Raw genomic sequence first — 22,855 nt, forward strand, 5'->3', positions numbered from 1 at the left:
ACCCCGTGGACTGCATCAGGACCCAGTTGTGCTGTTCCCGTGATACGTGCACGCTCATGACGGTTAGATATGAGGAAATTAAACAGAGTGTAGATGGTGTGGGGTCCTAACAGCACGTAAACACAGTAAGGAGCCAGTACTCTCACTGTACTAATGACTATAGTGCGGCGGAAGGACACCAAAAGAGCGTGCAATGTTCAGGACAATGGTACGTTCCATTTTTATGGCCGTACGAGCCTAAAGGAAACTGCAAGGCACAGCTGTGCTCCCCTTAAGATGCAGCAGCTCTTCTCTACGACCCTCCACGGACAACCCAGACAACCCCCCCATGTGGGAGCATGTGGTCTGTGCTCTGACGTGGTTCTGCGGCGCCTCGGATCCCGATCTGTGCTTCACGTTCCTTCTCACTCAGGTTCTCTGGTAGTCTTAACTGCGATTGTTGCTAAACCGATCACTTGCTGAATAAAGCGATCGGCGTCCGTCACGTCCTCCCCTGAAGGAGGTGAACATCTCCGGCGTCCGCCGGGGAGAGCTCGTCTGATTGAGGACGTCCGTCCCTCCTCTGCTGTCTCTCGTCTACTTCTGAAACCCTAAGAGGTGCTCAGCCAAGAGCTCTGTCATTCCCGCCTCTGAAATCCTCTCCAGCTTGTCAATCTCAACCTTCTGAAGTCCTACTCCACATTTCATACATTAAACTAACATGGGGGGGGGCTAATGTAATGTAAGATGTAGGGGGGGTTTGGTGAGCAGTGTTTGAAGAATGTAATGCTTCATGTTTGATAATGCACGGCTATAGATGGTCTACACTGCAGCCAAGTATTGATTGTGTTAAGCACATCCACAGTACAGCAAATGGGGGGGGGGGGGGGGGGGGCATATCAATCTATACGGTGCAGTGGACTCCAGTAAGCAGATACCTTGTGTGATTACCTCGGGCCGCGACTCTCGTTAATGACATTTATCGATGAATCCAATTGAGTGAGGCGTGGAGGCGGTCCGACCCCCCCCCCCCCCTTTTGTGTCTTTATGTCACCGTTCAGGTACACCCCCCTCTGTGAATGCTAATAGGGAGGCGGTCGTTCCCGGCGTGCGTGCCCCGCAGTAGTTCCTCCACATTCAGTTTCCATATTAATGATTTATGGCGGATTTGCATCCGAACCCGACGCAAACCCCACTCCAGATAATCACATTTCACCGGGTCTGAATCGAGTTTTACAGACGCGCGCGCCTCCTCCACCCACCACAGGAGCGGCGCGCTGCTTCCTGCTCCGACTGCAGCCGACCCGCCCCCTCCCCAGTTTACAAGTGGACACATAGAGAAGGGCTGTAATTGTGGCGTTCGCTGGAACAAGCGGGCCCATTATTTCCCATCCAGTCACACGACAGAAGGAAGTTAAGCAGAAACTGGCAGAGGGACATCAACGCCACGGACTTTTATCTCCGACAGCTTTGGGAACGAGGATGGATGGATCGGGGAGACTCCTGAACATCTGAGCGCCTGAATGTTTGTACATTTTGTGGGAGTAAACAGAAACTATCCAGCAGGAAGCGAGGAGAGGAGAAACTGAAGCCGGTGTTGCACCAACACCTCATCGATTGGCAGCCTATTCTCCGTTTTCTGGAGCTGAGCAGCCAATCTAACGAGAGGGGACAGTGGATGACATCACAGCTGAGGTGTAGCCCCTCCCACATGAAGGGGCAGGGGCGGATTCCCATCGGCGCTGAGAAAAGTTCGACACATTTTCATGAAAAAGTTGACCAAACGAGCTTCCCTCAACATGACAAAGTAATTGCCCCCCATAGCCTGACCGTTGGAGCATCTCGTCAGCGATGGGGACACCTGTCACTCAGAGTTTCCGTGTCTTTTTCTCTGCTAAAGCGTTTCAGACACTTTTTTTTAGGGGGGGGGGGGGCTTTCCAGCACCAACGACTGTTTAAGGATACAAAACTGAACCTATCGAGTCCAGTCTTGGATGAGTTGAGAGGGTTTTCATGAGCAAACAGAAACCAGGCTTCCTGAACTCCACAGTCTCACGTCCTCCACCGTGTCACCCGGCTGCTCCTTTCTGTTGAAGGTTAAGTGCACACTTAAAACCGACCCCCCAGGAGGAAATTAACCTCAGGAAACCGGGTTTCTGGATTAGATTTCACTTTCACTCACACTCTTAAGATCCCGCTCACACCAGGCAATCCATCCCAAACTCAGCTAAAGCAACGTCGCCCTGAGGGTCACACTTTTTACCACCACCACCCCCCCCCCCCCATTCGCCGAGGGGCTTGTAGGGAACAGACGTCTACGGACTCACTGCTTGCGGTTGCTGTATGTCGAGAACACAGAGCGATGCGGATCTGAACACAAACCACACGGCTCAAGACTGCGGCGCCTTACGCTACGTTCACATCCAGTAATGTCACGCGCGTTCACGAATGTGCGTTTGGCTAGTTCTGCTTTAGTTTCTCTTTTTCACATCTCTATTCCGATACATATAAGACTTGGTGTCGTAGAATTTCAGCCAGACCGAACCCACAATTTTTAATTTCTCCTTTATGATCAATTTTTAAACGGTTGGTTCTTCTGTGAATGAGAAGGGATGCCATCCATATGGTGCTACTTAATCCATGTCCCTGATTGGTCAAAGTTTAACCTGGTGTACTTTTTAACACGCGTTCCATGGCGCACGTTTCATATGCACATCCCAAAACCCATCGCTGCCTGTTTGAGCCCAAAATGAAGCGATCACAGCAGCAAAGTCAAACACGCCTGCGTACGGTACTAAATGCTCGACGAATATACACAAGAAAGTACTCTGATTACTTAATTGCACGTTAAAGCATCTTGTCATTTGATGGAGAGGTCCACCGGAGGAGGTTTCTTTGATCCATCAGCTCTGACAGTAACCAGGCGTGAGGGCGCACTTACATTTTCCATCTGGAACCCAGCAGATCCGGACAATTTGTACCTTTTCATAAACAAAACCCAAAAGTGTAAATGTATGTTACTTTTCTGTCATCTTTTTGTAACATTCCAACTAACTTGTGAATCAAAACCTCACATTTTCCTCCACTGTCCTTAAGCAAAGTCCAACAAACTCATCTCCAAACTTTTATTTATCTTCATTTTTAATACATGAAGCAGAAAATTGTATCTTTTTACATTTATTTAACCAGGATAAAAAAAAAACTCATTGAGATTAAAAATCTCTTTTGCAAGAGCGTCCTGGCCAAGAGGCAGCAGCAAAACAATAACACACATTTCTCATTTACACTCACACTCAATCAACATGAAAAAAGGCCGTCTTCAATGGTTCCAGTGCCAAAAGACTAGATCCATCTGGTTGCAGAATTAGAATCTTTTTAGATGTACAGACAAACTTTCGCTTTGGTACTTTGGCAGAAGCTCCGCCCACCCCTACGGCCTCACCTAATCCAATATGAACCGCTGGAGGAGGAAAATGACTGGCTAGAAATGTTCAGCAACACAGTAAAGAGAATGAAAGAGATTGACGTGTCCGAAACAAAGCACTGACGTTTTAGACGATGCCTGTAGTACATCGGTAGTGTTACCAACGTGGCACCAACTTTTGGGCCCCATCCCTACCTCAGAGTGGGAGGAGCTTGGTAATCTCCAAACTTGAACCTTTAATTCAATTATTTCATTCATTCATCTTCTTCTGTTTATTCCCTTTTGGGGTCACGGGGCTGCTGGAGCCTATCCTGGCCACTTGATCATTCAATTCAAATTATTTTTATTTCTATAGCCCAAAATGACAACACAGTCATCTCAAAGGGTTTCACTGATTGTACAAGACATAAAATCAGTCCTAAAACACAACAGCTGATGGCAAAACTAAACTAAACTGGGCATCCCTGCCCTCAGAACCTCGTTCACCTGCTTTCCCCGCAATCTGGGACATTTTCTCCAGGGCTTTTCAGGATAGGACCCGTGTCCTGACCTTGGTGAGACCTGAAATAAGTGTCTTGGCCCAGCGCACCTTTTTCCCTAAAGGTCAAAGGTCGTTCTTGCACGCGTAGAGGACGAGCCTAACGCGTCACTTGGAGTTGGAGTTTCAACAGTACGCGGCTCAGAAGTGGTGTTCTTCTTATTGAAATTCAACATCTCAGAATCATTGTGGGTTTTCTCGCTACAAAAACACAACTGGCATCCACCTCCACACACATACAAACACACACACAAAACCCACCCACTCACCCGTCATCAAAAGAGCATTGTAAAAAAGAAAAGGGGGGAAAAGACTTCCTTGTTGAGTGTGGAGGAGCGGCTATAACCTTAGCAGAATCATGAAAGCTGACAGTTCATTTTTCACAGGGTCATAGATCGACCAGTCTTATAAAGTAATGGGCTTTTGGGAGCCGGCTTTATGAGAACTAAGATAGTTAAGAGACATGTGGATGAGGTGGCACGGGGAGCTGGGGTCCTGCTCTGACTCATCCAGGGTTATTCCCCTCATGCTGTGGAGCGCGAGGGAGGCGCCGCACTCCCAGTAATATAAATGTGTAATAAAGATTAATCTGTTGCTAGTCGCCGGGCTGATAGCTTCTAAACTTGCTTGAAATAAGGCTGAAATCACTTCAGAGCCAATCTGGAGGCATTTAGTGAGTGTCTGAGAATCCTTGGTGGGTGTCAGGGAAAAAAAATGTATATGTGTTTGTCTGGTGTGCTTGGTGTTGATGTGCAGGCGGTGGTGGGGAAATCAAATTTTGGGTTTCAATTTGTGTTTCATGAGTGTGTCGTTCCTGTGGAAGTGTGTGCGGAGGATTTCGGGAGGCGTTAGGCGAACTCACCAGGTGCTTCCGACCTCTTCACGCCCCCTGAGGCCGCGCCTCCGACTCCCAGGCCGTTGAACGGCGGCAGGCTGTCGTTGCTGTACGCTCTGAGGACAGACAGCATGTTCATCTGCTGCTCCAGGTGCTGATCAGACTTCATGAGTCCGGGAGGGCCTCCGGGAGACAGGAGGCCCAGGCCTGCCTGCCACGACTTCTCCAGAGGTAAAGTCTGGTTCTGGGGGTGGAGGGACAGCGGCGGCATGGCGGAGGAGGACGCCGCAAGGCCGACTCTACCCCTAGAGTGGAGGGAGGGGTCCTCATGGAGCTGATTCGCGTGGGTGTGGAGGAGCTCAGAGGCCGGACTCTCCTCTTTCTCTCCATCCATGTCCATCTGCTCCTCATCGTCTCTGTCGTCCTCTTCATCGTCCATCCCCGGGTCCTCTTCCTCCCCGTCAGAGTGGTTCTGTAGCGGCTGGCTGGCCAGAGGGATCCCGATGGCGCCGTGCTCCCCTGGTTTTCCGGCCTCTTCGTCTGATCCAGTCTGCTCGTCTTCAACGTCTCCACAGGATCCTCTCTCCCCGATCTGCTCCTCCCCGCCCAGAGAGGATCCTCCAAAGGTCTGGGCCGGTTGCTCCAGACCCTGCTCTGCTTGGCCGATGTACCCCTGGAGGCCCTGGTTGGCCCTGGGTGACTCGTCATACAAGCCGCCAAATCTCTTGTAGAAGTCGCTCTGGAAAGGGTTGTAGGGCTGGTCCAGACGGTTGTTCCAGGCCCCCTGCTGCTTCTCCCCGTCTCTGTCTGCCTCCCTGTCCAGGGCCAACGCGGACGTCTTGGAGGGGTGGACTGCAGAGGTGGTGGGGGAGCCCTCTCGCTGAATCTCCTTGCCAGCATCGGGACGCGGAAGTTGGGCTTTGCCGAGATGGTTGGCCTGAAGGTGCAGAGCCATGAGCTCCAGCGAGGACGTAGAAAAGGAGCAGAAGAGGCAGCCGTGCCACGCCACGTTGTCGTGGATCGTAACGGAGGAACCGGGGAGGGACCCGGACGCAGACTCGGGCCGGACCGACACGGAGAGATCCAGGGGTTCGTACTGGGAGCCGGGTTTCCCTGGCTCCGAGCTGCTCTTGGTGTCGGCCTTGTCCTCTCGCTCCAGGTCGTTGGGGGTAGCTCGCTTGGCTTTGGGCTCGCCGTTGTCATGGTAACGCTGAGCTTGGAGCTGCGCAGCTCCCTGGCTGTCCTTGAGATCCTTCTTCATGGAGCTGAGAACAAAGTTGTCCATGAAGGCCTGGAGAGAACCTTGAAGGTGGACTCCGTTTCCCATCATGCTTTGGTAAGCCCGGCTCAGGTCGGAGAAGCTGGGGGCGCTGTCGGGGGCGATGATGGGGCCGTCGGCAGTCTTCTCAGCCGAGGTGTCGAACCGGCGCTCGGATCGGTCCCGGTCATGTGACGACATCATGCCCGCCCACTGAGGCGGCAGCAGCGGACCCCCTCTGAAGTCCAGGCCGTGAGGAACGCCCTTGAAGACGTTCCGGAGGACGTCGGGCCGGGCGAAGCCGCCGCCCCCCGCCTTCCCGTGCTCGTCTTTGTGGTCGGAGGACGCGTTGTGGGCAGAGGCGGCGCCTGATGGGGTGGAGCCGTTCTGGCGCTCGCGGTGGTGGCGCTCCAGGTGGTACTTGAGACTGGCAGACTGGGTGCCGGCATAGTCGCAATGAGGGCATCGGTAGGGTTTCTCTCCTGAGAGAAGAAGAGACCAGGAAAACAGTGAATAATTAACCTGCTTTTACATTAATGGATAGCAAATCTATTTATTGGAGCGGGGAGCGTGGACCCTAGGGTCATGTAACCTCCCTGAACAATGAAAACTGGGTCAAAGCAGCTCGCAAAAAAGACCCGCATTCCATTAGCTACAGTGAAGGAAGAGGATATCAGCTGGTCTCTAATAAAGTTTTTTTTTTCCCGTGGCATCTCAATATGGGTCGACCCGGACCCAGCGACTGAGCCGCCACTCATAACGCCGAATGTGCGCCGCCTTCAGCCGCCAAGCAGCGTGTTGACAAAACAGCCTGGAAGCTATCTGCAGGGGAAGGGGGCGGGCTTTGCGTGCAAGAATGCGAGGTCAGGCCTCCTCGGCGGCGATTTCTGCACATATTCTCAGAGAATACGAGCTTTTCGCTGGAACACGTGTGGACCATATGCTTTTTTTTTTCCAGGCAAAGCCCTGTGATAATGAACAATAGGATCCACTACAGGAAACTCGGATCGGATCAAAGTGATTCATATTACAGTTAAAGATGAGTGAATCTACACATGTTTATTTATGCTTCACATCCATATTCATGAAGGCTCTTGATGACGGTATAACAGCAGCTTTATTCTGCCAGAAGTGGATCTTCCATTGGAATGATACTTGTGTTGAAATAGAACACATCCTGCAAGCAATTATAATAAGCTCAGAGTCTGAGCCAGATTTGGATTCATTAAACAATGAACAGAGAGAAGGGAAAGGGTGGGGCGTGGGGGGAAGGGGGGGGGGGGTGCTAAGCTTGATTTTCTTTAAAACATATAAAAGTTCTCCGAGTGGAGTTTCAGTCGGGGGGGTGGCTGACTTAAGGAACAAAAAAAAAAGGAAATAATGCCAATAAAATGTTTAGATTATACACATGGAAACCATTTTGCAGAAAAAAGGCATTGTTACGCAAGGCTGGTTTGAATGATTTAAGTCGGGCTGTGTAGTAAATCATGGATATAATTAGCAAATGGCATACTGCTCAAGTAATTTATCATTATTTAGAGGGCACCATTCCAGAAAAAGACTCTGCGATCTGCAGACCTACTGCAGAGTTCTCAAATAAAGGGCCACAAACACCGACTCAATAGAATATTGATACAGCAGACGGGAGAATGGGAGGCTGCACAAAAGAAGAGGCAAGGTGGAAATGCTGGGGAGATTCAGATAACCCTGACGGAGGGAGGAGACACGGCCATTTGATATCTTTTCCCTTACACAAGAGTGTCTGTGAAGCACAGAGTATATTTAAAATAAACCATACGAGATGAGCTTTTAACCCAATAAGTGCTCCTCCTGCGAGCTGCCGAACAGAGGCTCGGCGCTGATTTAATAAGGAAACGTCCCTGATGCAAATGATCATTCTCAATTCCTCTAACTGGACAAAATGATATTCTACCAGCCAAATTAGACAGAAATTAGACTGATAAGATTTTTTCCCCCCAATAAGAGGTCGTTAATGTTCATGGGAGAAAATAGAGATTAATGCGGCGTACGTCACACGCCGCGCTTTGATGTTTACAGAGGACCTGGAAATCGGCAGCCGTCACGTGGTGCCAGCTTTCCATCAGCATTAAGCACATAACCAGACGAGCCTGTGCATGTGCAAACACATGTTTATGCATGCGTGTCAGCCCCAGCCTGTGTGTAGATGTGTGTTTGCGTCTTGGAGAGCCATTTGGACCGGCTAAGACATCTGCTCCATCATACGTCAGGGGCCTGGTGTGACATCTGGGGAATATACTGTATCCTGCCTTGCAACATTACACACAATTTACTGCTAAAGGTCATTATGTACCCGTTAATCCACTTTTAATTGATATCAGCGCAAACAGCACAACCTCCCAGCCGCATGACAGATCGTCAGCGCCACAAAAAACCCAGGAAATTACCACCAGGCGGGTAAAAATAGACCCGTAAACTTTTGGCTGTTGTCACTCGGATGGACTCCTCTGCACATTTCAGAGAGTTGAAAAGAAAGTCAACAAACGAAAAGCGTAACGGAAAAACGCAACGGATGACGATGCGAAGGGGGCGGGGGGGGGAGCCAACAACACTCAAATGAACGGAAACGACGTACTAACAAAAACCTGCAGACCAAAAGGGAAAAAAAGGAAACGATTACTCAACTTTAAGGTGTTTTTAGTTTAAACGCTGGGATTAGTCAGATAAAAAGAATGTTTGACAGAAACTGTAGGAAGTTTTCAGTCTGTTATTCCATGATGTGGCAACAAGTCACATCAGGAATTCCTGTAGTCGAATGTTCTTATCCATCCAGATGACTTTGTTTTAAAGTTGGGTCATTGATCTTCAAAGAAATCAGAAACATTTGCAATAATATTTAACCGTTTAATCCACACGTTTGTTGAGCCCGTTCACATGCAGGCGAATACTCCCGCTAAACCTCAACCAATCCAAACGTTGGTGTTTTGGGCCAAAGTCACGTTTGGATTACAGGTCATATTCCCAGATTATCCATCATTTGGAATTAAGGCACCAGTTGGAGAGGACAGAAAATTAAGAACCATTTCCTTCAGCTGACAGCAGACGTACAGACACAAGTTTTAGACCGGTTTTCCTTAAAAAAAGGGCAGAAGAACCTAATCTGATTGATGAGCTCCAAACCAGTCAGTCCTGCCATCCCATAATTCCCCTTTTCACCAAAAACTAAACTGTTCTTGACCGGCTCCAATCACTGACTCTGTCAGAGAAGTGGACAGAGCGAGTTTGACGTCATTCACAGAAGTCCATTTACTTCTAGCTCCAACCAAATGAAGTCAATTCTGTCGCCATTTTTCCAGACGCCGCCATGTTGGAGCCAGACGTCATCAGTAAACTGTGATTGGTCCAAGTTGGTCTTAGTTTCTGTGGCAACCACTCTCACCAATCAGTAGTGAGCTTGTTGGAAGGCCACACCTGCAAGCGGGCTTCACGAAATCTGTCAATCAAACAATGTGAATGTTTGTCATGGGGGCCAGCAGGCTCCACCCACTTTTGTTGAGGCATCTGAAGCAAAAACGGAGGTCTCACTAGTTTTTACGGAACCAGAGACAAGCTTGTAATATTGTCAGGAGAAACTGTTCAATTACCAAAGAGGTGGTGGTGAGCCGGGGGGGCGCGGGGGTGTGTGTGTGTGGGGGGGGGGTGTAGGCACAGGGGAACTTTACATATTAAGTGTTCTCTATAGAGCAATATTAAATCTAGCCCTCATACTGTATTAAAGACATTGGATTGTAGAGATTAAAAACTGAGAAGGAAAAAAGAGGCTCCTTTAACGGATGAGGGGGGGTAGTCAAAGCAGATAGGGAGGGGGGGGGCCCGGAGGAGAGGAATAGAGAGGGAGATCACAGGTCCCCCCTGATTCATCCTGATTACAAGGTTAGGTTAAGGTTAAGTGACACGGGCGAGTCATGCCTCTTCTCTTCCTCTGTCTTTTCGCGCCCCCCCCCCACGCTCATTTAAAGGTGAGCGGGGACTCTGATTGGCCGAGTGGCTCCGCCTGAAGTTATGTGTGGCTATTGTCAAGAGCGAGGAGCTTTTTCTTTTTTCCACGCAGCTGCTTACTGCTAAATAGTGCCTTGTCCAGAAGGGGACAATCTGGGCCTCTAATTGCTGTCACTGAAGCCTAGATTCATTATGTGACTTTCCCATTAAAATGTGAGCATTAATTTGTATAATGAAATATCACCCTCTGCAGCGTGTTCATTAGCTCTGGCCCCCACACTGTAGTGCCACAGTCGCACAATGTTAGCTACCTAGAAAACTGCGGTTAATTTTGCTAATGGATATTTCCCCACTCACTGTTCAAGAGGAAATTAATACTGTAACGTTAGCTCTTTAACTTTTGGAGAAATTCAAATTCACTTCATTCCTTTCAGGCGGCTGTTAGTCGCTCATTAATCTGGCAGAGCACGACGCGGTCCCCGGACCGGCGGCGGCATGCGAGCTCCACGCCGTCTGACCGAGGACGGATGGCGGATCCTGGGGGGGGGGGGGGGGGGTGGCCGAGCCGCTGTCGTCAGGGTGTGGGGGAGATTTACAGACCCCATCTTGAGGAACCATCAAGCTTCTGCCACCCCCCATCAGTGTTTAAAGCATAGTAGAACTGGACTTAGTGACCCCTGGCGTTCCAAACAGGAAGTACTCGCTGGCTCCAAAAAGCCAAAATCTCATCGATTCATTCCATTGGTCAGAAGAACCATTCTTACTCTGACACCTTTTTTTTAACATCCTCCCGGTGATCCTCATGTTTTAATGATATGTTTTCTGCAGTTCAAGTTATTCAAGTCATAAACTGACCAATCAGACGCCTCAATAAAAGTAGGTGGAGCCTGCTGGCCCCCATGTCCAATGTTCACAGCATTTGATTGACAGATTTCCTGTAGCCCCGCTTTCAAGTGGCAGGGGTGTGGCCTTCCAGCATGCTTACTTCTGATTGGTCAGAGTGGTTGCCACGGAAACTCGTGGACGGACGAGGACTAAGAACTGATCATCTTTTGATCTGTTTCCAAATCATTATGCCGTGTTTGTTAGAAAGTCACCTCTAACTTGTGGGCGAGACTGTTGGCGCCGACTGAGCCTGCGCTCATTTCCCATCATCCCTTAGTGCTTTCCCGCTGGCTTACAGCCCTTCAAACCGCCAACCTGACATTGCCAGCGAAACAAAAATGGCGAGCCATATCAGCGCTATCCATCCGTCCAGTTCTGATCCAGATTCCAGGAGAACAAAGACGTTCATGGATCTGTTGGTCTGACAGAGGATGATCAGGACGGAGCAGAGCAGGACCATGCGGCCCAACCGCGTATTTCTACGTCACAAATACGATCTTTATCAAACCAAAATGTATTTTTGGTAAAACTGGTACTTTTCCTGAACTAAAGACCTTAAAGTTGATCATCAGTGAATTCAGATCAAAAACCACTTCTTTCTTCACTGGCACTGGTTTGGCTAGAGTCTTTTTCAGTTTTCGACTTGAATGAAGTAATACTCGATGCAATTGCAATTTAATGCAATTTAAAGCTCACTTTCCCGTCTACACATCCATCTTGCCACGAAAACATGTTAAAAACAAACCAAAAACACCATTTTCATCAGAGCGGGTCTTTCAGTTTCTCCTGGAATCTTCCTGCTGCAAACCGTAATAGGAGGAGGATGTTTCTGGAACACCTGAACCTACACTTCTCTGCAGAACTGAATTTGGAAGAAAAAAAGACTGTAAATAAACATGCATGTTTGAGAATCTCCAGTCTGAGATTCCTGGTTCTGCTGCATCCAGAACAACTTTAGTCTCCGGTTTACTTCTGCAGCTTTTAAACATCAAACTGAACAAACGTTTTGAATCGTCAGAGCTAAAAATTACCTTTTTTTTTTGCATTTATTTAGTGAAAACTCTTATTTTTTAGTTAGTTTCCAATCAATCTCCTCCCTCTTTTAACTATAACAGTTTGAGACACTCAAACAGGTAAACAGGTGTTTTTGAAAAGATCCCGGCACAGAAAATCCTCCAAAAAGAGTCCGGTTTGTGTCTCTCTCCTCAAATGAACTCCTAACCTTGATAATCTGAGACAGGTGATCCAGGTAAACATGAGGATCTTTTTGTCTTCTCCCACCAGACATCTGTAGGTTATTTCGTTCTTACCTGCCATAAACCTGCAGCAGAAGGGTTTCTATTGTTACAGCTGCCTTCTAGTGGTTCTGGTTCTGAACTCATTTGGTTGTTTGTGCCGCCGCGACAAGTTACTAAAATCTGGGGTAATAAATGATTCACATCACCTTAACAGCTCTAGGAAATATAGTACTTGTAAATCATTTATAATATTATAAATAATAAATATGTTTTCTTAAAATGTGATCCATTATTTAAAGAAATGAGTTTATCGATAATAAATAATATTAACCGGTAATAAGGTTGATTTTTTTTGGTTTTTCTTCCTAAACTTGTTGCTTTTACGTCAAATAAAAGTTGAAATTAATCAGATGAGGAGTTTTAAAAAAAATACATAAAATAGATTAGAAACTAAAATGACCTAAATAAGGAGAAAATGATGTATAGATTTCATGAATCCATTTTTTATCCCGTGAGAGAAAAATCGATTCAAATCTGCTGATTCGTATTTGAAGTTGATTTTTTTTAGCATTTATTTGCCTCTGGGACGCCTAAGGCACACCCGCCCTATCTGAGGCCACGCCCCCGTGAAGACCCCCCCACACACGCACTGGAAAGAACTGACTCAGGACAGGCCGGCGTTGTTTTGGATCAGGGCAAACCCCCCGTGAGTGATGTCGGGGGGGGCTTCATTAGAGTCTAGGGAAACGATGAGGAAAAGCCGCTGCAACGGCCCCCACCTAAATGAGGGACATTGTTAGGAACTATTTGAATTTATGTCAATTTCTGGGGAAAGTGTTCCCAACCAGAAGGGGGGGGGGGCAGAACGAGACGGAGATGACAATTAGTGCAGAGGAGGATTATGGGGGTTTTATGGCGCCTTCAGGTCCTCCTCAGGGAGGGGGGCAGACTCACCTGTGTGTATCCGCAGGTGGACCTTCAGGTGGTGGGAGGTGCGGAAGGACTTGCCACAGTAGGGGCAGTCCTTGGAGGACGTGCCCAGAGAGCGCTCTCGAACCTGTGCAGGGGGGGGCGGGATGCTCCCGGCCGCCTTCGCCGAGTCCTCCCCAGCGTCTGAAAAAAACAAAAACGGGGGGAGGAGAGCTGAGTGCCACTTCAAAACACACCAAACGGTTTTCCAGCGCGTCTCTCGTCAGACGGCGAGCAGAAGTTCACGCCGACAGAACGCTGACGGTTCAGAAGACCCCCAGCCCCCCCGTTCACACCATCACGCTCCCGTTGAGCATCAGAAAACGAACAAAGACAGGCGGGGAAAAGGGACGGGAGAATCGGGCTTCGTCAGCATCGCCCGATTTCCCGGCAGCGCTCCCTGCCACCTGATTTTGACAGGTAGCTGTCAGAGACACGACGAGGCGAAAACCGTTTCTGACCCCGCCCTCCACCAAAACCGAGGTGCGGCTCAGCGCAACAGCCGTCCGCTAACGGCGCACGTCTGGAGATGAGTGAGGACGACCTGGGAGGGCGTTGACAGTGGCGTCATCTGTCAGGTTGAGCCTTCGCCAACACCTCGCTCTGCTCCTGACGGAGCCGACAACACAATCATGGCGGTGCGACCAAAAGGTGCGCCAGCTCCAGAGGGTCGTGGCGGCCGTCAGATGAGCGGCTCGCACACACAGCGCCACGAAAGACTCCCAGATTGAACAGCGAAGCAGTTTCTCTTTGACTGCGGCCTTTTTTTTCCTTCCTGTCTTCATGCGAAGCAGACGCAGGAAGCGGCCGCCGTTTGTAGAGTGAGGCGCCGCCGCCGCCGCTGCTGCGAGGGAGCATATAATCTGGAGCAGAGCTGGGTTTATTTTCTAATCGGCAGAGTGATTCTGCATTTGTGAGCAGAGAAAGGAAAGAAAACACGTCTAAATGGAGCTTTTTTAAACCTATTCTTTTCCTTCCAGGCCCCCCCAACCCCCCTCCACTGAGTCAAATAAGGTTTACAGAATAGAAAGACCCCAGTCAGCAATCCCCCCCCCACACACACACACACTGAACACACAACTGCATCCAGCTAACCTCTCCGTCAGGCTGAAGGCCGTCTATCACAAAAATGACTGCAGCTGTGGACAAAAGGCAGACAGTGAAGAGCAGCTGCCTCCACACAAAAAGCAGAGAAGTCAGGATTTAAAGGCAGCTGTGGGCCCAAAAACACGGCGGCAAACCTGCGGCACAACGCAGCTCTGTGTCTTTACATGTCAGGTTTTCAAGAAAAGAAAGACGTTTGAAAGCAAGACTCTCCGTTTGTGTGAGGATGACCACTCCGCGCTGAAAGCAGCAACCCAAACGGAGCAGAGCAACAGCTCCACACCTAACAGGTGACCTTTGACCTTCACCCATGGTAGCTCCCCCTACTCTGGGAGGAGAGATCTGGGGTTCTGCTTAACACGGTTCTGATCAGAGACCTTGTCTCATCTTTACCACGTCTTTATTGCATCTTTACTGTGCCTTTACTGAATCTTTACCAAATCTTTGCCACATTTTTACTGCGTCTTTGCCGAAACTTTACAGCCTCTTTATTTTGTCTTTGCCACATCTTTTCCGTGTCTTTACAGCATCTTTACCAAATCTTTACTGTGTGTTTACAGTATCTTTGTGACATTTTTACCGTGTCTTTGCCAAAACGATGTCTTCACTGTTTTGTAAGGCATGTTTGCCAAATCTTTACTGCATCTTTAACGTGTCTGTACGGCATCTTTACCACATCTTTGCCACATGTTTACCGCGTCTCTACAGCATCTTTACTGTGTCTTTGCCAAAACTTTACCATGTCTTTACTGTGTCTATAACCCATTTTTGACACATTTTTACCGTGTTTTTACAGCGAATCTCTAACACTCTTTGCCACATCTTTGCCGCATCTTTAACGTGTCTTTTCCACATTTTTACCATGTTTTTATGGCATCTTTACCACATTTTTACTGTGTCGTTACGTCAAATCTCTACCACGTCTTTGCCACATCTTGACCGTGTCTTTGCTGCATCTTTAGGATAGTCATCTTTAGTCTTTTTATTAAGTTCATGATACTTGGTTATTTTACCGTTTTTATACTTCTATGACATTGTTTTTATACTTGAGTGCATATTTTTATCCTGAAATCCTTCATATGTTTTGTCTATATTGTGTCAAATGGTCCTTAAGTCTGTAATAAAGCTTCTTATTCTTGTTCATCTGTGACCAAAACGATGAGATGGTTGATGGACAACTGCTTCTCATGCAGACCAGTAGGTTTGTAAATATTTTGGCACATTTATGATTCTTTTATTTCTGTTACCTTCTAGTTCTCCCAAGGTTGGTTTCATTCTTCACATACTCAGGAAAAAATATCATCAGTTTATATGTTTTAATTGATAAAAATGGTAATTGTTAAAAAAAGAAACACAGCTAACGTGTCCTTCTTTTGCTTTTTTTTACCTCACTGTCTAACACTGAAATTTTCCCACACCGCATTATCTAGAATCCGTGATTTTGAATGTTGCTTCCAAAGCTGCCCCCGCCAGCGGGAAATAATTAAATAAAGGCAGATGCAACTCCCCCAGCAGAGGGTCCAGGACCGCACCATACTGCCGCCGTGCTCGCCCGCTCATAAACATATTTTCAGGGGTCTACTGTACAGATCCCGTTTTGGCAGGGACTCCCGGCATCATGTAGCAGACAGAGGCCCACCTGCCCACCCCAGATGGGGCTGAAATTAAAAAATCCAAAACACAGATTAGAAGCAGGACACACGTGTGAACGCACACACGCGCACATACGTGCACACTCGTCCTTGTGTGTCGGGGTTAATGGAGCTCCTGTAAGAGGAGGACTCTCCACTGAGAGCAGGTGAGCGTGCTCTCCTGGCATAAACTCCCCTTCAATAATAAATGGGCCTCACACGTTTCACACACACACACACACACACACGTTTTCTTGGAAAACGTCCCGTGCACGCCCCTCACTCTCCACGCGCACGCCTTGAAGTGTCCGGCGTGCGCGCCTTTAATCAGCCGGCTGATCCGGAGCTTTAACGCGGCCGCTCCAATTACTGTAAAAGTCATCCTGCTCCATATAACCACAAATATTGACACTTTATTGCACAACACATTTATGACATTTTGAAGGTCACGCTGTATATTAAGGCGCCGGCGTTCACGCCGGGCCGGGCCGGAGGGGAGGGGGGGTGATTGCCTGTTGACACCCAGCTGTAACTGTCCTCCGAGTATCGATCCGGAGCAGCTTTTTATGCAAAGGTTTGACGATCAGGCAGCCGACGCGAGGCGGAACCTTCAGAACCGGCGTGAACCCGGTTTAAACCCAGAACCGCCGAGTTTAATTAAACATCAACCCTCTTCTGGCAAACGCCGCTTTTTTTTTTCCTTGCGAGGCGCCCTCTTCGCTTCAGCGCGAGGAAGAAAAAAAAACATGACAAACGCAGAGCTGCGAATGTGCAAGTACAAGAGTGTCACAGAGGAGGGGGGGCGGTAAGAAGAAAACATGTATAATTCAGCTGTATCTGATCTGAGACCAGCTCCTCTCCCCTCTGCCTTTACTGGTGTCACGGCGGCGTAATGGAACATGCCAGAACAAAGGCTCCCAGATCAGATTGGAGCAGAGTTGAGCAGGCCATCTGGGAGGCAGGCTGAGTATCAGTCACTCCGCCGGCTGTCTGCTGCACTCACACCCGTGCACGCTCGTGCACGCACACACTTCCCCACTCTACTGTGCTGCACCAAGTGTGTGTTTGTGTGTGTGTTTGTGTGTGAGAGAGAGAGAGAGACACCTCACTCTGGCATCGACCGCAGGGATTCAACCCCCCCCTTCCCCCTCCGCGCACTCTGACTGACTGACAAATATAAAAATTGAGATGGACCTGCTCGTGCACGCGCTCCGTGCACGCTCCCACCGCCCCCATGAACAGGGGGACGACAGACATAAAAAGCAGCACGTGTTCGACGCCGGTTCTTCAGGTCACGCTCTGGGATTTCACTTTAAGGAGGGGAAAGTGTGAGTGTGTGTGTTTGTGTGTGTGTGTTTGTGTATGATTGTGAGTGGGGTTGGGGGGTGGGGGGCATCAAATGCACAGAAGGGTCAAATAGAAACAAAAAAGCCAAATGATCAGAAGACGCCATTATAAAGTGTCACGTGATTCTGTAGCCAAACAACCAGATGGGGAGGGGGGGGGTTAAAAAAGTCGGGGTGTATATTATGAGAGATTGTGGCGAGGGGGGGGGGGGGTTGCGATGACATCATTTGAAAGGCATTAGGCTTTTAAAAATGCGCCCGGGGGGACTTGATTTCCTTACGCCAGAGTAACACAACACCATCCGGCCTGATGCTCGCCTGTGCCCCCCCTCATTTTTTTTTTTTTTTTTTTTGGGGGGGGGGGGGGGGTTTGGACCGGTGCCATCTTTGTGAGCGTCTGCTTCATGCGAGTTAATCAATTTGAGGTTTAGTTACACTGCTGATGCTAGCACTCCAGCCTCGGCTAGAACGTAATCTGAACTTGCAGAATTTATTAACCAAACACCAATTATCATTAAACACCACTGCATTATACCCCCCCTCCCCTCCCCAAAACCCCCACCCCACCCTCCTTTTACCACCTGACAAGGACCACTAAATGAAATTTCAGATTAAAGTTATTTGGCCTCATGATTTATGGCTGCAGAGAAAAGCTGCCTTAATGTGCAGATGCTTTTTTATTTATTTATTTCACTTTATTTTTGCCTCAGTGGGAACACACACACACACACACATGTGAGGGGGGGGGGGGTCTCAGAGGTATTACAGTAAGCAGAACCAAGGAAAAAAGATGGGGAGGGATGGGGGGGGCTCTGAATTTCTCCCCATTCTGCAGAAAAATAAAAGTAATAGAGGAAAAGTTTTTGTTTGTGAGATTCAAACAGCAGAGTGTGTCACATATAGGGGGGGGGGGGGGGGATGCGATGGGGGGGTAAACAGGAGCACCAGATGTTCTTTGATGTTAATAATGGCATTTATTATTAATATTAATTAGACCACATTCGGCAATACATTTGGGCCATTTCCAAGTCAATTAAGCAAAATGGCATTCGGGAGATGTTGAAACGACATTTTAAGGCAGGTGTTCGGCGCCTAATAAAACATTTTCCCAGCTCCTGAAAAACAACCCCCCCCCCACCCCGCTCACACAGATTTTTTTTTTTTCTTTGGGCAGATTTTATTTATCCCCCTTTGTTTCCTTCACGCCAGTCGTCCTCTGTTCTGCGGCGAACGCGGCGGTTCCGACCGTATCTCCAAAACAGCATATTGAGGATTGTTTATGGCTTTAGATTGCATTATCTCTGGTAAATAAAACGGTTTCGGTGGTTCTGCTAATGCGCTGGGTCCGGTTTGACCGAATCGGAGCGCTTGATGGCGGGCGGCGCAGACCTGAATGGGCTCGGATGTGTGTGTGTGTGTGTGTGTTTGTTTGTGTTTTTTTGGCAGCAGGCCCTCCTGCTTTCCCGTTTTTTTCCCCTTCCTTCCCGCCCTACAATGGTACATTAACAATCTGTGCGTTCATTTATCAGCGCGTGCGATTTGGACGCTCGTTCATGGCGCGCTGCACTTTTCATGGCTGAAAATTAATGAACAAGCCTCCCCTCGCAACAAACATGCACCTGTGCTGCAGAGATGCTAATCACAAACATTTATATTTATTAGCGAACGCCCGCGCTAAGAGGGGAGTCGCAGAAGTGGAGGAGACCCCCCCACCCCCCCACCCCTCTTTTTGTGAATGGAAGCAGGTTGGGAAAGTTCTCCTCCAAAGGTTGGAGAACCTGGAGGAGGCGAGCCGCTTCCAGCAAGCACGACAGACGGCGCCTCTTTGCCCCTGCAGAGGCTACCAAAGGGGGGGGTGGTGGGCATAAGTTCCTCCCTGGCACCGGCCCACTTTTGTTCCACCCCCCCCTTAATACTCAAGTCTGTTTCAGGCTTCAGAGAGCATTGGAAAAGGACTGCGGTGCGCGGGGGGCAGTGATGTCTCACTAAGTTTACGGCGTGCATGGAGGGAATGGGGGGGGGGGGGGGGCGTCCACGTGCATGAGCGCACGGCAGACAGATGGGGACAGAGGTGGGAGTCTTTTGGGACGGTGTTGTGTGTGTGTCTGAGTGTGTAATGCTGTAATAATGGGGGTGTCTATTCATCACGTCCCCTCTCAGTCTGTGCTGGCAGGAAGTGCTGTGGTTACCATTAGTGAAGCATGACTAGGCTGCTGCCGCGCTGACGAGGATGCTGCTGGATCTGAGCGGATGGAGTGATCCAAAGAGGGGGGGGGGGAAACCAGAGCAGAACGTATGACACCCACCCCGCCGCACTGTCTCTTTAACACTGAATAAAGCAGCGCTCCTCCCAGAGACGCCATTGATTTCCTATTCATTCCCAAGCACGCTAAATCAACAGCGGGCACAATAGGCCAATCATCAGACTCCGCCGCTGCACTCCCATCCCACCTTCAATCCATCTGGCAGTGGTCAGAGCCGGGCACTGTACGGCGTCCACGCACGCCGCAGCCATTAGCCGCGTTCTTCTCCATCAATGAGAATGAATCAATTAAGCCTCATTAAGGATGCATATTAAGGTGGAGTAATTATCTGGTGAGGAATGTAGCCTCGCTGATCGATCGCCCACTCGCCGCCATACACTTAGAGACATACATTACCGCCAGGGAGGGAGACTTTTAACAAGCACTCCTCCGGGGGGGGGGATTGGTCATGACATGTTTGCAATCCGGTTTTTGAGATCAAGAATAGAATCTGGGTCCAAAAACTGCCTGATTGGATCATGGGTCCCGCCAGAACCTCAAGTCAACCGGGGTCGTCGGGGTCATGTTGACTTGAAGCAGAATCAATGAGCGGTAAAACGTTTTAAGGAGGAAGATTTAAAGTTCAGTTGCTATGTACGGTGGCCCTGAAGTGCCAATCACTCGACAAAGCAGCATATCAAAGACCACAACAACAAAGAACAACATTGCATTTTAGAAATCAAAACAAAATTCCAGAAACCGAGACACAATTGGACCAAAATGAAGCAAAATGACAATAAAACCCTTCAGAAAACCATAGTAATTTCCAGAAATCAAAATAAAATGATGAAAAATAAATTTAAAGAAGAAACTAGAAAAGGTAGGTACTACAGGACATGGCTGAGTAGATGATGGTATCCTGTATCGCTTCATGTCAGATGACTTTTGGTTGAAATGATGGACAAATGTCATCATCTTACCAGTGATTTCCTATATTACCTCCAGTACAGACCAAAAGTTTGGACACGCCTTCTCATTCAAAGAGTTTTCTTTATTTTCATGACCATGAAAATTGTAAAATCACACTGAAGGCATCAAAACTGAATGAACACATGTGGAATTATATACATTACAAAAAAGTGTGAAACAACTAAAAATATGTCATATTGTAGGTTCTTCATAGTAGCCACCTTTAGCTTTGATGAAAGCTTTGCTCACTCTTGGCATTCTCTTGATGAGCTTCTAGAGCAGGGTTCACCAACCTTTTTGAGACCGAGGGCTATTTCATGGGCACCAAGTGGTATGAAGGGCGCCACTAAAAACCTCCTAGCCCCCCCCCCCCAAAAAAAAACAACACAATTTGAGGACTTCCTTTTGTGTGCCCTATTTTTATTTGCTCATTTTACACACAAAAACATGCATGAATTTTCTAGACTCGTATTACAGGGGGGGGGGGGGGGGGGGGTCAAACTCAGTTGCAGAGGGAGCCTAATTTCAAAACAGACTTTAGGTTGCAGCCGAACAAGATAAATATTTATTGAACACACTAAAGCTAAACTTTTAAACCTTTAAAACTTTAACTTAATTTTAACTTTTTAAACATAAATGTAAATAAAAACAGACAGGAATATTAATCCTCACATTAATGGATTACTCAACCACCTCAACCTATTCTCAAAATCTTTACATTACATGAATCATAAGAATGTCCAGAAATTGTGTAATTTATTTGATCTATTTAAACTTTTGTAATAGACCCTTACTTTTAGTGATTATTTTTTAAGTTATATTTGTTTACATATTTGGGTTTTCTTTGTCTACCTTTATCTCAGAATTGATATTGTTGTCATTGACAGACATGCCGTGGTTGTTTGTTGAATATTTGCTTCAATACAAAAAAAAAAAATTTTTTTTGGGTGCATTCCCTGCGGGCGCCACAAGGGTGCTCGCGGGCGCACTGGCGCCTGCGGGCACAGGGTTGGTGACCCCTGTTCTAGAGGTAGTCACCTGAGATGGTCTTCCAACAGTCTTGAAGGAGTTCCCAGAATGCTTAGCACTTGTTGGCCCTTTTGCCTTCACTCTGCGGTCCAGTTCACCCCAAACCATCTGGATTGGGTTCAGGTCCGGTGACTGTGGAGGCCAGGTCATCTGGTGCAGCCCGCCATCACTCTCCTTCTTGGTCAAATAGTCCTTACACAACCTGGAGGTGTGTTTGGGGTCATTGTCCTGTTAAAAAAGAAATGATGGTCCAACTAAACGCAAACCGGATGGAATGCCTTCAATTTGGAATAAATCCCCAATAGTGTCACCAGCAAAGCACCCCACACCATCACACCTCCTCCTCCATGCTTCACGGTGAGAACCAGGACTCATCAGAACAAAGCCCAGATTTCCTCTGGTCAAATGTCCATTCCTTGTGTTCTTTAGCCCAAACAAGTCTCTTCTGCTTGTTGCCTTTCTTTAGCAGTGGTTTCCTAGCAGATATTCTACCATGAAGGCCTGATTCACACAGTCTCCTTTGAACAGTTGTTGTAGAGATGTGTCTGTGTGCCATTGACCTGCTCTCTAATCTGAGCTGCTGTTAACCTGCCATTTCTGAGGCTGCTGACTCGGATGAACTTATCTTCCGCAGCAGAGGTGACTCTTGGTCTTCCTTTCCTGGGGGGGTCAGCATTTGAACCAGTTTCTTTTGTAGCGCTTGATGGTTTTTGTGACTGCACTTGGAGATACTTTCAAAGTTTTAACAATTTTTCAGACTGACTGACCTTCATTTCTTAAAGTAATGATGGCCACTCGTTTTTCTGTACTTATCTGCTTTTTTCTTGCCATAATCCAAACTCTAACAGTCTATTCAGTAGGACTATCGGCTGTGTATCCACCTGACTTCTGCACAACACAACTGATGGTCCCAACCCCATTTATAAGGCAAGAAATCCCACTTAAACCTGACAGGGCACACCTGTGAAGTGAAAAACATCTCAGGTGACTTGAAGCTCATCAAGAGAATGCCAAGAGTGTGCAAAGCAGTAATCAAAGCTAAAGGTGGCTACTATAAAGAACCTACAATATGACATATTTACAGTTGTTTCACACTATTTTGTTATGTATATAATTCCACATATGTTCATTCAGTTTTGATGCCTTCAGTGTGATTCTACAATTTTCATGGTCATGAAAATAAAGAAAACTCTTTGAATGAGAAGGCGTGTCCAAACTTTTGGTCTGTACCTTTTGCAGTTTCTGTAAAAAAGAAAAAGTAGTTTTCAGAAATCAAAAGAAAATGTTGAAAACTGAAACACAATAAGAAACCGTAAAAGGTAGGGACTATAAGACATAGCTGATTGGATGACGACCTTTGTCTATCAGTTCAACCCAAACGTATTTGTCATGAAGCGAAACTGGATCTGTTTAGTTGTATTCATACATT

General features: G+C 47.8%; 1 protein-coding gene across 8 annotated transcripts in view; it reads right to left on the reverse strand.

Moving 5' to 3' along the window:
* The window catches only part of znf536 (zinc finger protein 536), a 174,878-nt gene that overhangs the window by 31,292 nt on the left and 120,731 nt on the right, over window positions 1-22,855 (reverse strand). For all 8 annotated transcript variants that reach the window (XM_023953729.1, XM_023953732.1, XM_023953733.1 and 5 more), the window contains 2 exons: window positions 13,090-13,248; window positions 4,804-6,516 (listed from right to left, as the gene is read on the reverse strand). In XM_023953729.1, the coding sequence (XP_023809497.1) occupies window positions 4,804-6,516; window positions 13,090-13,248 (1,872 nt within the window). The remainder of the gene's footprint in view (window positions 1-4,803; window positions 6,517-13,089; window positions 13,249-22,855) is intronic.

Source organism: Oryzias latipes, chromosome 3 (assembly GCF_002234675.1).
Source record: "Oryzias latipes chromosome 3, ASM223467v1".
In the NCBI taxonomy this organism is placed as follows: Eukaryota; Metazoa; Chordata; class Actinopteri; order Beloniformes; family Adrianichthyidae; genus Oryzias; species Oryzias latipes.